General features: G+C 43.7%; 1 protein-coding gene across 4 annotated transcripts in view; it reads left to right on the top strand.

The window, feature by feature from the left end:
* sycp3 (synaptonemal complex protein 3) overlaps positions 1-13,248 on the top strand; it is a 63,308-nt gene extending 50,060 nt beyond the window's left edge. For all 4 annotated transcript variants that reach the window (XM_055654739.1, XM_055654738.1, XM_055654741.1 and 1 more), the window contains 2 exons: positions 11,406-11,510; positions 12,977-13,248. In XM_055654739.1, coding sequence (XP_055510714.1) covers positions 11,406-11,510; positions 12,977-13,030 — 159 coding nt within the window. In that variant the 3' untranslated portion in view covers positions 13,031-13,248. The remainder of the gene's footprint in view (positions 1-11,405; positions 11,511-12,976) is intronic.
* The last annotated feature ends 1,117 nt before the right edge of the window (positions 13,249-14,365 follow it).

Below are 14,365 nucleotides of genomic sequence, written 5' to 3'. Positions count from 1 at the left end.
TTGATGTTTCAGGTTGAAACCTTGCATCAGAACATCTCCATCCTTCCAGGGAGGTTTGCTGTTGCTACTGGAAAAGGTTTAGATGGAGAGAAAATAGTTGAGAATAAATTGACGTAAAAATTCATATGACAATAAACAATAATAGGCCTTTATGGCCAAACTAAGACTCACCTTTTTAACAGCTCTGAACTTGATTGCACCAGAAATAAAGAGGCAGTACAAAAGAGTGGCAACTCTTGTGTACTACATCAGTGTAATCTACTATTCTTATACTTAGTTATGATTGCACTTAGGTATAGTAAGATTTTTACTAAACTGTATGCAACAAAGGAATATCACTGGACCTAGGTACATGCGACAAAGTACCTTTGCTCTATTGAGAGGTTGACATTAGTAATTCAATAGATGTACTTTTGATTTTCAAAATACTTTTCTTTTGGCACCTCCTAACAGAAAGATGTCAGTGAATGCAGAGTCATGGAATACAATCACAATGGAAAATTCACAGTGGAAAAGCTAGATAAGAGTTATACAAAGATTAGTATGGACCATTGCTGATCAGAATTCATACTGATATTTAGACTTTGGAATCAAAAATACATTTTCTAAATTATCAAATGATAGCTTGTGCCTCTGGTTGTATAATATTACCTCATTGCTGCACTGGGTGTGCACTGGGTGTGTGAGCCAAGAGTTATTTGTTCAAGTATGGAGTGGAACTTGAACCCACAATCTTCTGACTCAGAGTCAAGAATATTACTGACTGATCTATGGCTGACACACAGCTTGAGCAGTCATGCCTGATAAAATGGCACTGTTCCAAGAACTGTTGATATTGCGAAAATAATAATACAAAGCTCCCCTCTGCACAGGAATGAAAGGAAACACTATAAATATTAGAAGTTCACAAATAGTCTAATACTCTGTACCACACAGAGAGTGGTGAATCTCTGGAATTCTCTGGCACAGAAGGTAGTTGAGGCCAGTTCATTAGCTATATTTAAGAGGGAGTTATATGTGGCCCTTGTGGCTAAATGGATCAGGAGGTATGGAGAGAAGGTAGGTACATGATACTGAGTTGAATGATCAGCCATGATCATATTGAATGGCGGTGCAGGCTCGAAGGGCCGAATGGCCTACTCCTGCACCTATTTTCTATGTTCAATGTTTCTGTATCACCTATTCTGAGTACAGTCTGCTCCATACTTTGCTCTAAGCTCATATACTCTTAGATTGTCTTCCTTTCTCTACTCTAAGATTGTGCGTTTGTTGATTGGTTGCTCCTTGCTGTGTCTGATTTAAGATTGTCAGTCTTATTGTTTACACCATTTTGTACTTGCTGCATGCAGTGTCCACTCAAAGATAGTCCATTCTATGATCATCCACATTAAGATTGCCTTGCTTTGCCCACTCCATGCTTTGTCCACTCTAAGATTGTTTGCTCATGGTTTATCTCCTCTGTGATTGGTACTGCAATCAGAATGCCACTTTATGTTTGTACTAATGTTCACCCAGTTCCCTGAAGTCATCTGATATGTACATTCAGGACAATGATGACAGCATTTCACCTCTCAAGCAGCATGTGCATAGCTGTACTGCAACCAGCATTCCCTGACTGTTCCTTCATTGGCCTTGAACAGTAGGCTGAAACCAGCCACCAAGAGCTGGAATCATCAAGGTCATCTATACAAAGGGAAAGTGAGCAGCTTTCCAGCACCCAGATCATATTTGTGCTGGGGATGTTGGGACAAAGCACTAAGAAATCAAAACCCACCTGCAACATTGTCAAATGGGAAAGGCATTAGGATATGTAACATTACTGAAAGGTGTTGTGGTTTGACCCTATTGTAATGTATCCTAAATCACCAGTATTGGGAAATTGTGTTCTTAATTAGAGCAAATATATCTTAATAGTGCAGAAATAAATCTCACTGGTGTGGCAGATTCTGTCTTTGCTGCACGCTTCTATTCAGCACCTAGAGATATTGTTAATGACAATGATAGTATGTGAATTGGAGCTAAGCCTTTTAATGGCTGGAGAAGTGATTCTTTACCCAGATGAATTGCAGCCACACTGCTTTGGAATACATGATTACAAAATAGTGAGACATGCCATATCTGTCACAATCTGGCAATAATTACACAAGATCCTTAAAGGGAAGTTAGAACATGGAAAATGGGTGCTGGAGTAGGCCATTCGTCCCTTCAAGCCAGCACCACCATTCAATATGATCATGGCTGATCATCCAAAATCAGTACCCCGTTCCAGCTTTTTCCCCATATCCCTTGATTCCCTCAGCACAAAGAGCTAAATCTAACTCTCTTGAAAACATCAAGTGAATTGGCCTCCACAGCCTTCTGTGGCAGAGAACTCCACAGATTCACAACTCCGGGTGAAAACGTTTTTCCTCATCTCAACCTACCACTTATTCTTAAGCTATGACCTCCCTGGTTCTGGACTTCCCCCCCCCCCCCCCCCCCCCCCCCCCCCATCGGGAACATTTTTCCTGCATCTACCCTGTCCAATCCTCTAAGAATTTTATATGTTTCTATAAGATCCCCTCTCATCTGTCTAAATTCAAGCGAATGCAAGCCCAGTCGATCCATACTTTCATCATATGTAAGTCCCGCCATAACCTGGTGAACCTACGCTGCACTCCCTCAATAGCAATAATGTCCTTCCTCAAATTAGGAGACCAAAATTCCACACAATACTCCAGGTGTGGTCTCACCAGGGCCCTGTACAACTGCAGTAGGACATCCTTGTTCCTAAACTAAATCCTCTCACAATGAAGCCCAACATGCTATTAGCTTTCTTCACTGCCTGCTGTACCTACATGCTTACTTTAATGCAGCCATTATAATTTCCCAGGTCTCGTTGCACCTCCCCTTCTCCAATCTGACACTATTCAGATAATAATCTGCCTTCCTGTTTTGCCACCAAAGTGGATAACCTCACATTTATCCACATTATACTGCATCTGTCATGCTTCTGTCCACTCACCCAACCTATCCAAGTCACCCTGCAGCCTCATAGCATCCTCCTCGCAGCTCACACTGCCACCCAGCTTTGTGTCACCCATAAATGTAGAGATGTTACATTTAATTCTCTCCTCTAAATCGTTAATATATATTGTAAACAACTGGGGTCCCGGCACCGAGCCTTGCAGCATCCTACTAGTCACTGCCTGCCATTCTGAAAAGGACAGGTTAATTCCTACTCTTTGCTGCCAACCAATTCTCGATCCATGTCAATACCCTACCCCCAATACCATGTGCTATAATTTTGCACACTAATTTCTTGTGTAGGACCTTGCCAAAGGCTTTTTGAAAGTCCAGATACACCACATCTACTGGCTCTCCCTTATCCATTCTACTTGTTACATCCTCAAAAAATTCCAAAAGATTAGTCAAGCATGATTTCCCTTTCATAAATCCATGCTGACTTTGACCAATCCCTGCTTTCCAAATGCGCTGCTATAACATCTTTAATAATCGACTCCAGCATCTCCCCCACTACTGATGGAAGACTAACTGGTCTATAATTCCCCGTTTTCTCTTCTTTTTTAAAAAGTGGAGTTAGATTGGCGACCTTCTAGTCCACAGGAACTGATCCAGAGTCGAGAAAACATTGGAAAATGATCACCAATGCAGCCACGATTTCTAGAGCCACCTCCTTGAGTACTTTGGGATGCTGACCATCAGGCCCTGGGGATTTATCTGCCTTCAGTTCCAACAGTTTACCTAACATCATTTTCTGACTAATGTGGATTCCCTTTAGTTTCACCCTCCCACTAGTTTCACCCTCCCACTCGGTCCCCTAATATTTCCGGGTATGGTTTGTGTCTTCCTTAGTGAAGACAGAACCAAAATAGCCGTTTAAGTGTTCTGCCATTTCCTTGTTTCCCGTTATAAATTCACCTGTCTCTGACTGTAAGGGACCTACATTCGTCTTCACTAATCTTTTCCTCTTTACTTACCTAAAAAAAAACCATTTACAGTCAGTTTTTATATTCACCCCATTGTCCTCCTCTATTGAGTTCTAAATTTCTCTCAGTCCTCTGGTTTGCAGCATCTTCCGGCCAATTTATATGACTCTTCCTTGGATTTAACACTATCCTTGACTTCCCTCGTCAGCCACGGTTGAGCCGCCTTCCCAGTTTTATTTTTTCGCCAGACATGGATGAACAATTTCAGCAGTTCATCCATGCAGTCTTTAAATCTTTGCCATTGCATCTCCACTGTTAACCCCTTGCCAGTCTATAATTTTCTAGTCTATCCTAGCCATTCCTGTCTCATACTCATTCAAAGTCTTGATTCAAGTTCAGGACCCCAGTCTCTGAATTAACCATGTCACTCTCCATCCTAATGCAGAATTCCACCATATTATGGACACTGTTGCCCAAGGGGCCTTGCACAACAAGATTACTAACTAATCCTTCCTCATTACACAATACCCAGTCAAGGATGACCTGCCCGCTAGTCGGTTCCTCTATATATTGGTTTAAAAACCCATCCCATATAGATTCCAGGAAATCCTCTTCCTCAGCACTGTTACCAATTTGGTTGATCCAATGTATATGTAGATCAAAGTCACCCATGATAACCGTTGTACCTTTGCTACACGCATCCCTAATTTCCTGTTTGATGCTATCCCCAACCTCCCTACTGGTCTGTATACAATTCCAACAAGCGTTTTCTGCCCTTGGCTATTTCGCAGTTCTACCCATACCAATTCTACAGCATCCAAGCTAATGTCTCTCCTTGCTATTGTATTAATCTCCTCTTTAACCAACAATGCCACCCCACCTTCCTTTCTGTCTATCCTTCCTGAATATAGAATACTCCTGCATGTTTAGCTCCTAGTCTTGGTCACCCTGGAGCCATGTCTCCGTAATTCCAACTATATGATATCCCTTAACTACGAACTGCGTATTTAATTCATCCACCTTATATCGAATGCTCCTCGCATTAAGGCACAACGCTTTAAGGTTGATCTTTCTACTCTCCCTTCTAGCTTTTGCTTCTGTCCTCCTATGGCCCTCTGTCTCCTTGCCTTGGGTCCCATCCCCCTGCCCTGTTAGTTTAAACGTGACCTTTCCTACATTCTTCCCCGTTAGCTGCACGGATACGCTTTCACGTTTTTGACTGCACCACCCCCCTCCCCCTACCCACAACCCTACTTTTTAGTTTAAACCCATCCGGTTGAATATAACCTCATGATCCCTATCCCTTACCTATACTGCTCAAACAATATTTATCATGTCCAAAACTGAGGGAGAGACATACATGAGAGGCGTATCAATGAGAAATGTCACATGAATTGAGAGTGACAGGATATGTTGACAATGTACAAGAAGTATGAATCTATATTGAACAGATCCAATAGTTTGGAAGTGTCCGACATAATACTTTACCTTGAGACTTCATCTGCTATACCCTATTATGTGCTTTGAAACAATCATTTCATGTAAGTGGGGGTAACTCTGGAGAGAAGGGATGGGTGACGTTTTGGGTCGAGACCTTTCTTCAGATTGACATCAGGTGGGAGGGCGATACATAGATAAGGAAGTGTGAAGGTGTGAAAACAGGGCAAAGAGAATGGAGATCAAGAAAGATGTGGAATAGGCATTGTTAGTTGGGTGAAGGTAAGGACAAATCAAGCAGATAAAATGTAGTCGGAGACAGTAAGTGTTCTGAGAACTGGCAAGGGGGAGGGATGGAAAGAGAGAGAAAGCAAGGGTTAATTGAAGTCAGAGAAGTCAATGTTCATACCGCTGGGGTGCAAGCTGCCCAAGCATAATTAGAGGTGCTGTTCCTCCAATTTGCGCTGGGCCTCATGCTGACAATGGAGGTGGCTCAGGACAGAAAGATCAGTGTGGGAATGGGAGGGGAGTTAAAGTGTTTAACAACCAGGAGATCAGGTAGGTATAGACGGACTGAGCGTAGGTATTCATGAAACAATCGCCGAGCCTGCATTTGGTCTCGCTGATATATAGGTGCATCTCCTGCGGTTGCAGGATAAAGTACTTGGGGAGGGGATGGTTTGGGTGGGAAGGGACAAGTTGATCAGGGAGTTGGGGAGGGAACACTCTGCGGAAAGCGGAAACGGTGAAAATGGGAAGATGTGGCTAGTGGTGGGATCCCGTTGGAGGTGGCGAAAATGTTGGAGGATTATGTGCTGTATGCGTCAGCTGATGGGGTGGAAGGTGAGGAATAGGGGGACTGTCCCTGTTACGACTGGGAGGAGGGGGAGCAAGAGCTAGAGTCCCCCTAATCCATCATCCGCTCTTGTTCCTCCTCCCCCCAGTCGTAACAAGGACAGAGTACCCCTAGTCCTCACCTTCTCCCTGTTCAACTCGTCCCTTCCCACCCAAACCACCCCCTCCCCAGGTACCTTCCCCTGCAACCGCAGGAGAAGCAACACCTGCCCCTATGCCTCCCCCCTCAACTCCGTCCTAGGACACTGACAGTCTTTTCAGGTGAAGCAGAAGTTCACATGCACCTCCTCCAACCTCATCTACTGTATTCCAGGTGTGGACTCCTATATATTGGCTCGGCGAACGCTTCGCTGAACACCTCCGCTAAGTCCGCCTAAACCTACCAGATCTCCTGTTTGCCAAACACCCCCTCCCATTCCCACACTGACCTTTCTGTCCTGGGCCTCCTCCATTGTCAGAGTGTCCAGTGCAAATTGGAGGAACAGTACCTCCTATTTTGCTTGGTTTTCGCAGCTTCATGGCCCTCAGGATCGGGGTCTCCTTGCTCCTCTTTCACTGGCAGCATTGGTAAAGGGCCTATCCCACTAGGCGATTTTTTCGGCGACAGCCGGAAAATAGGCTGTCGCCACATGGTCGCGGGGTGACGCTTGTATTGTCGTGAGTTGCCTCGTAACGTTTTTTCATGTCGCCACTGGATTTTGAAATGCTCAAAACCTTTCGGCGACATTGGGCTTGACTTTGCCTGTCTTCTCATGTCGTAGGTTGTCGCCAGGATGACACCAGGTGATGTTGGTTGTCGCCGGGTGATGACCTCGGTGATTTCCATTGGTGACAACCTACGTCATCCTACGTCAACTGGTGACAGTACCGGCGTCAAGAGAAGTCTTCAGTTGTCTTCATTTGTCACTGACAGGGTCATAGCTTGGCGGCTGGTATGTGCTTGATGCCAGGAAAAGGCTCAGTGCACAGTTGTGAAGCACAATTGATAGGGTCCACTCCAACTATAATTTGTTACCATTTCACCTTGAAATGATCAGTAGATCAGTACCACCACGTAAAATCAAAATTAAATCATGATGTGCTATTAAAAATAGGCAATGTGCTATCCAATGTCTGGGCTACTGTTTACTCTCTCAATTTATTTTGGCAATATCTCCACACATCATCTGAACTGAGCAGTGTGTGCTCCACACATTATCAGCTCCATACACTGTCACCTTTGTAAAATGCTCTCTGCATTTTGTCACCATGAAATATCTCATTTATTTCCAACGACAGTGAGTATTCAATTTATCCATGCTACTTATGATCTTGTACAGCTCAATAGGTCACACCTCAGCCTCCTATGCTCAAAAGAAGAAAGTCACAGTCTATCTAATTTCTCCCTATAACTCAAATCCACAAGTCCGTTAACATTCTGGTGAATCTCTTATGTACCCTTTTCAACAATGGCATCCTTTCTATAGATGAACGACAAGAACTGCTCGCAGTACGGTCTCGCAAACGACTTGTACAGCTGCATCCTTGGGGTGGGAGATTGCAACCTTCACTTGGTCCGCCTTGCTTTCGATTAATGCAATCAACCTGACGTGCACAATCAAATAAGATAAAATAGAACAAGTTGTCCTGCAACTTTAGGCTGTGCACGCCATACGCAAGAAGAAGAAGCTGCATCCTTGTATCCCAACTTTCAAACTCAATACCTTTCCCGATGAAGGCAAGCATGACAAACACATTCTTCACATGTGTCGTAGGTTATGGGGAGAAGGCAGGAGAATGGGGTTAGGAGGGTGAGATAGATCAGCCATGATTGAATGGTGGAGTAGACTTGATGGGCCGAATGGCCTAATCCTACAATCACATTAGACCTAAGACCTTATGACCTCACAGTCCACCTGACTCACCATTTTCAGGGAACCATACACCTTTATATTTACGAGAATATTGCCAGGACTAGACGGTGTGAGCTATTGGGAGAGGTTAAGTGGGTTGGGTCTCTATTCCATGGAGCATAGGAGGATGAGGGTAGATCTTATAGAGGTATACAAATTCATGAGAGGAATAGATCGGGTAGATGCACAGTCTTTTACCCATAGGTGAATAGAGGACCAGAGGTTCAATGTGAAGGGGAAAAGATTTAATAGGAATCCAAGGGGTAACTTTTTCAGGTGGGTATATGGAACAAGCTGCCAGAGGAGGTAGTTGAGGCTGGGACTATCCAATCGTTTAAGAAACAGTTGGACAGGTTTGGAGGGTTGTGGACCAAGCGCAGGCAAGTGGGACTAGGGTAGCTGGGACATTGTTGGCTGGTGTGGGCGAGTTGGGCCGAAGAGCCTGTTTCCACACTATCATTCTCTATGACTCTCTCTCTCTCCAACTATGACCTGTACTCCCATATATATGGTCTGCAACATTCTCCAGGGCTCTGCCAGTGCTGGATTACATTGTTCAGCACTAGTAGAGCAGGACTACATTGCCATCCAAATGTATAATTGGATGTGCAACTATCAGCTGGCTCACATTGGATTCCATGTGATCTAACCTTCCAGACAAGCTTACCATGCGGACCTTGTCAAAGGCCTTGCTGACGTCCATAAATACATCTCCCACTGCCTTGGCCTGATCTATTTTCTTGGTGATCGCTATCAGATTCATAACATGATTTCCCACGCACAAAGCTATGCTGACCATTCATAATCAGTCTGTGCCTATCAAAATGCTGGTAGATCCTGCCTCTAAGAATCCCCTCCAACAACTCACCCACCACTGACGCTAGGCTCACCGGCCTGTGGTTCCCTGTCGTGCCATTACTGTCGTTCTTAAAAAAATAATACAATAGCTGCCCTCCAGTTTTCTGGAATTTTACTTGATGCTAATGATGATGCAAGTATCCCTGCAAGGGCCTCCACAATTTTCTCTCTAGCTTCCCAAAGTCCGAGGAGGTACCTGCTCAGGCTCTGGGGATTTATGATCTTCTCCACAGTAAAAACAGTATTCATTTAATATTTCCCCATCTCTTGTGTTTCAACACAAAGACAGCAAAACCTATCATTAAGGGAAACTCTTCTTTCCATAACCCCCTTTTACTCGTAATATACCTGTCAAATCTCTTGGAATTTTCCTTTACTTTGCCTGCCAGTTCCATTTCATGTCCCCTTTTTCCTCTTCTGATTATTTTCTTAAATGTACTCTACACTTCATATACTCGAGGAGGGATTTGCATGATCATAATTGCCCGAGTCAAATGTATCTCTCCTTGTTCCTGACCAGAGCCTCAACATCTCTCGTTAACCAGGCTTCCCTAAGCTTACCAGCCTTGCCGTTCACTTTAACTGAGCGTCTGCCCTTGTAATATTGCTATCTTACTTTTGAAAGCCTCCCACTTGCCAGTTGTACTTTTACCTGAATACAGACTTGCCATATCAACCCTATCTGCAAGTTCCTGCCATGTGCTATCAAAATCAGCCTTGCCCCAGTTTATACCTTAACTTGTAGGCCAGTATTATCCTTCTCCATTACTACTTTCAGAATCCCTCCTCATAGGCTCCAAAGCCACATTTATCAAAATCAATAACCCCACCCTCACCATCGACGGCACCACTGTCTCCCCATCTCCCCAGGCCCGCAACCTTGGCGTGATCTTTGATTCAACCCTCTCCCTTGAGTCTCATATCCGCCATATCATTAAAACCTCCTTCTTTCATCTCCGCAACATCACCAAACTCAGACCCTCTCTCACACCTCCCGCTGCTGAAAGACTCATCCATGCCTTCATCTCCTCCCGACTGGACTACTGCAATTCACTTCTCCTTGGCATCAGCTCCACCTACATTAACCGACTCCAACTGGTCCAGAACGCAGCCACCCGACTCATCACCCACACCAAATCCTGGCATCACATCACTCCAGTCCTCAAACAACTTCACTGGCTTCCCATCTCCCACCGGATCAACTACAAAATCCTGATCCTCACCTACAAAGCCCTCCACCATCTGGCCCCCCCAAATCTCACTGACCTCCTCTTCCCCTACCAACCCTCACGGTCCCTCAGATCCACATCAGCCAGTCTCCTCTCCATCCACAAGTCCAACCTACGCAGTTTTGGGGACAGCCTTCTCCAGGGCAGCTTCCAGGCTCTGGAACTCCCTCCCCCAACTGATCCGCAATTCCGTGTCCCTCACCATCTTCCAGTCCTGCCTCAAGACCCCTCTCTTCACCTCTGCCTATCCTTATCCCCACGTTCCCCTCCCTTTTCATCTGTGCATTAATTGCCTCAGTGTTTTATATTGAATTCTGTCTTTACTTTGTGTACTAGTCATGCCTCTACTATTTATTTAATTCCCCTTACATGTTTTTCCTCTACCTGCTAAATCTTTGTAAGGTGGCCTTGAGACTCTTGAAGGACGCCCATAAATAACATTTATTATTATTATTATTACTTTAAAACAAATAGAATGATGGTGGTTGGTCCTAGAATGCTCACCCAGACACTTCTGTCACTTGCCTTACCTTGTTCGCTAAGACAAGGTCCAGTGTTGTCCCCTCTCTAATAGGGTCCTCCATGTATTGATTAAGGAGGCTTTCTGTGTCACATTTAACAAACTCCACCCTGCCCAAGTTCCTTACACTTTGGATGATCCAGTCAATACAACGGAAGTTGAAGTTGCTGAGTTTTGGGAGGCCTAGAATAACAGCGATCCCATCACTGTTATCATTCCCTTCCTATTTCTTTCTACCCATATAGCCTCACTGGACAATCCCCCAAGAATAACCTATCTAAACACTGTAATTATGTCTTTCCCTAAACAAAAGTATTTCTCTTTGTCTCCTTCTCTTACCTGCATCACCAGATTCTGGTAACATCTGTACCCCACCATCTTGTTTTGCATTACCTGCACCAGCCATTGTGTCCTCTCTGCTTTGCATGTTTGTGCACCTTCAGCATTAAGCACCATGTGCTGGGCATGTCATCTCTTCCAGACAGTCTGTTCTGTGTAGGATTAATTGCTCTGTGTGTCTTTGTGTGTCTAGCTTTGTGTGCTGCTTGTTCTGGGTCAGCTGCGCCAGAACATCTGTTTCCTGCATTGTCTGTCCCCTGAATCATCTACTCCACTCTCAACGACTCTCACATTATACTTTGCAAGTGTGTAGATGAAATTATAATGGACTTAATATTATTTCCAGAATTTAGAGGATTTGGAGAAGAGTCACACAGAGCAGCAGTCGGCTGTGCAGAGCGAGCTTCGCAAGGAGATGGCCCTTTTTCAGAAAAGGATTTTAATGGATACTGTAAGTAGTATAACATTCTTTGATGTCAAGATGCTTGTGGATTATTGAGTGCACCTTTATATAGTGCACACCTGTCAATATTCGCATGAACAACAAATGCGAGTGAAAGAGCGTAGGAGGCAGCCAGCAGGCTCATTCTGTGTAGCTCCTGGTGGATTAGCATGTCCAAATATACACTTCTCCATTCCTTACCGTTGCATCCAAGTTTTCCCCCTCCAGTTATTAATCCAATTCTGACCTAAAAGTTAGCAATGTGCCCTTTTCTATTATTGTCTTTGTAATGTCTACAGATTTCTAACTGATTTAAGCCATTCTTAATATGCGCCGTCGTAAGTAGCTCTGCTACTGGTAATTTGAGAAGGCTATGCATATTATAGTGAGGCAATGAACCTCATAATATATGTGAACAATTCTAGCTGGCTGAAATTGGTGAGCAAAAGAATCAATCCTGAAATCAGAGTGAGTTGTCCTGAAAGAGTATTTGTCAGTTGGATATGCGCCTGGTTGGATGCAACAGATCTTCAGTTGCCCTTGATTATTAGATTTGATCCATGCCACTTATTCTGGTGTGGTCTCTACACAGCCAATGTTTATAAACAACTTTGACATTAACAAACATTTAGTAAAGTTATTATTTTTTAAAGCTCTGAACCACAAAACCAATTCAGATCATTAAAATTAATCTAGAAAAAAGAAAATAGCATTGCCCCCAACTTCTTTCTTTCGTGATTGCTGTGTTTGAGCCAGATTTAACATCCAAGACTGAAAGGCAGATTTTTCAGCCAGAAAGCAAGATCTTATTCAGAAAACCAGTACGAGGCGACTTTGGACAAAGACTATGCCAGCTCAGAGCAATCCTACCTCCCCCCACTATTCCTTGTATTTTATTCTCTCACATTCCATCAATTTGCCCAAACTTCTCCCATTTATGTATATAGTAGGGGCATTTACATTAGCTAATTTGTACACCTTCAGGATGTAGGCGGGAACCTATGTCGCAGGGAAAACATACAAACTCCATGCATCCATTTAAAATGCTGCGGCAACATCCAGTTTAGAGATACAGCGCGGGAACAGGCCCTTCAGCCAACCGGGTGTGCGCAGACCAGTGATCCCTGCATATTAACATTATCCAACACACTAGGGACAATTTTTACATTTACCAAGCCAATTAACCTACAAACCTGTACGTCTTTGGAGTGTGGGTGGAAATCGAAGATCTTGGAGAAAGCCCACGCAGGTCACGGGGCGAACGTACAAACTCAGTACAGACAGCACCTGTAGTCGGGATCAAACCCGGGTCCCTGGCGCTGCATTCGCTGTAAGGCAGCAACTCTGCCGCTGTGCCAGCAGTTAATTTATTTGATAATGAATTAATCGTGCTCCATTTAAGATAAAATGTAGTTTAATAGTTTTTGGATGCAATTTAAAATCCATTGTAAAAAATTCTTTGCTCTAACATGCAGCAACAGCAGGAGATGGCCACTGTGCGGAAGTCTCTACAATCCATGCTAATGTGATCTGATCTGGTGAACACAAACCCTCCACAAACCCTCAGAAACCATTCTATTAATACTTCTGTGATGTTGCAGCAACAAACTCAGTTTATCGTTATAATCTCAAAGTTCTGCTTGATTTTAAAGATGCCTTCAACTTATCATAGCAGTAAAGGTTTTGCTCTTTAAGTCTTGGCCATGATGTTGAAGTTGTTAACCAGAATTAAAAATGTATTACTCTGTCTCATGGTTTGCACCTCTGTCCACATCCACCCTCCACATGCAGTGTTATTGTTTAGTCACATTAAAAGTGGTTCAGAGTTTGATCTTTTTATCAGATTTGAAAACATTAATTAAGGACTCAATTGAAATTTACAATTGAAAAATCCCCAGGGATTTTGCCCAAGTGGCGTGGAGAGGACAATACCTCATGTGGGAGAAGCTAGAACTAGGAGTCACTGTTTAAAAATAAGGGATCACCGACTTTAGACAAGGCAAAAATTTGTATCTCAAAAGGGCACTGAAAGGCGTATCTGAATATCAAGGCAAAGGTAGGTTGATGCTTGAATAGTAAAATGGACAGAAGGTTACAACACAGACAGGAATGCTGAACTGAGATTAGCTATGGCCAAGCTTTGCCTATTCCTGCTCTTAGTTTGTTTGCGCTAATACACATATTACCAAATAACATTTCATATCAAGCTATTTAGAGGCAAGAACGGATCACCAAAATCATGGTGGTTATTATCTTCACTATCTGCCAAACTACCCACTTTTGTATCATCTGCATGTATCTTCACTATCTGCCAAACCATCCACTTTTGTATTATCTAAATGAGGCCACATTTAGAGTATTGTGTTCCGTTCTGGGCAGTGTTATAGGAACGATGTTGTCAAGCTGGTAAAGTTACAGAGAAGATTTACGAGGATGTTGCCCGGACCAGAGGGTCTGAGCTATAGGCAGAGGTTGAATAGGCTGGGACTCTATTCCTTGGAGCACAGGAGGATGAAGTGCGATCTTATAGAGGTGTATAAGATCGTGAGAGGAATTGATTGGATAGATGCAGTCTCTTGCCCAGAGTATGCGAATCGAGGACCAGAGTACTTAGATTTAAGGTGAAGGGGGAAAGATTTAAGAGGAATCTGAAGGGTAACTTTTTCCCCACAAAGGGTAATGGAAGTATGGAACAAGCTGCGAGAGGAGGTAGTTGAGGTAGGGAACATCTCAACATTTAAGAAGCAGTTAGATAGGCACATGGATAGGACAGGTTTGGAGGGATATAGACCAAATGCTGGCAGGTGAAACTAGTGTAGCTGGCCAGAATGGGCAAGTTGGGCCAAAGGGCCTGTTTCCACACT

The sequence above is a fragment of the Leucoraja erinacea genome, chromosome 24, assembly GCF_028641065.1.
Source record: "Leucoraja erinacea ecotype New England chromosome 24, Leri_hhj_1, whole genome shotgun sequence".
Taxonomy (NCBI): Eukaryota; Metazoa; Chordata; class Chondrichthyes; order Rajiformes; family Rajidae; genus Leucoraja; species Leucoraja erinaceus.
The sequence above is the reverse complement of the archived record's forward strand: the minus strand, read 5'-3'. Positions and strand labels throughout refer to the sequence as shown.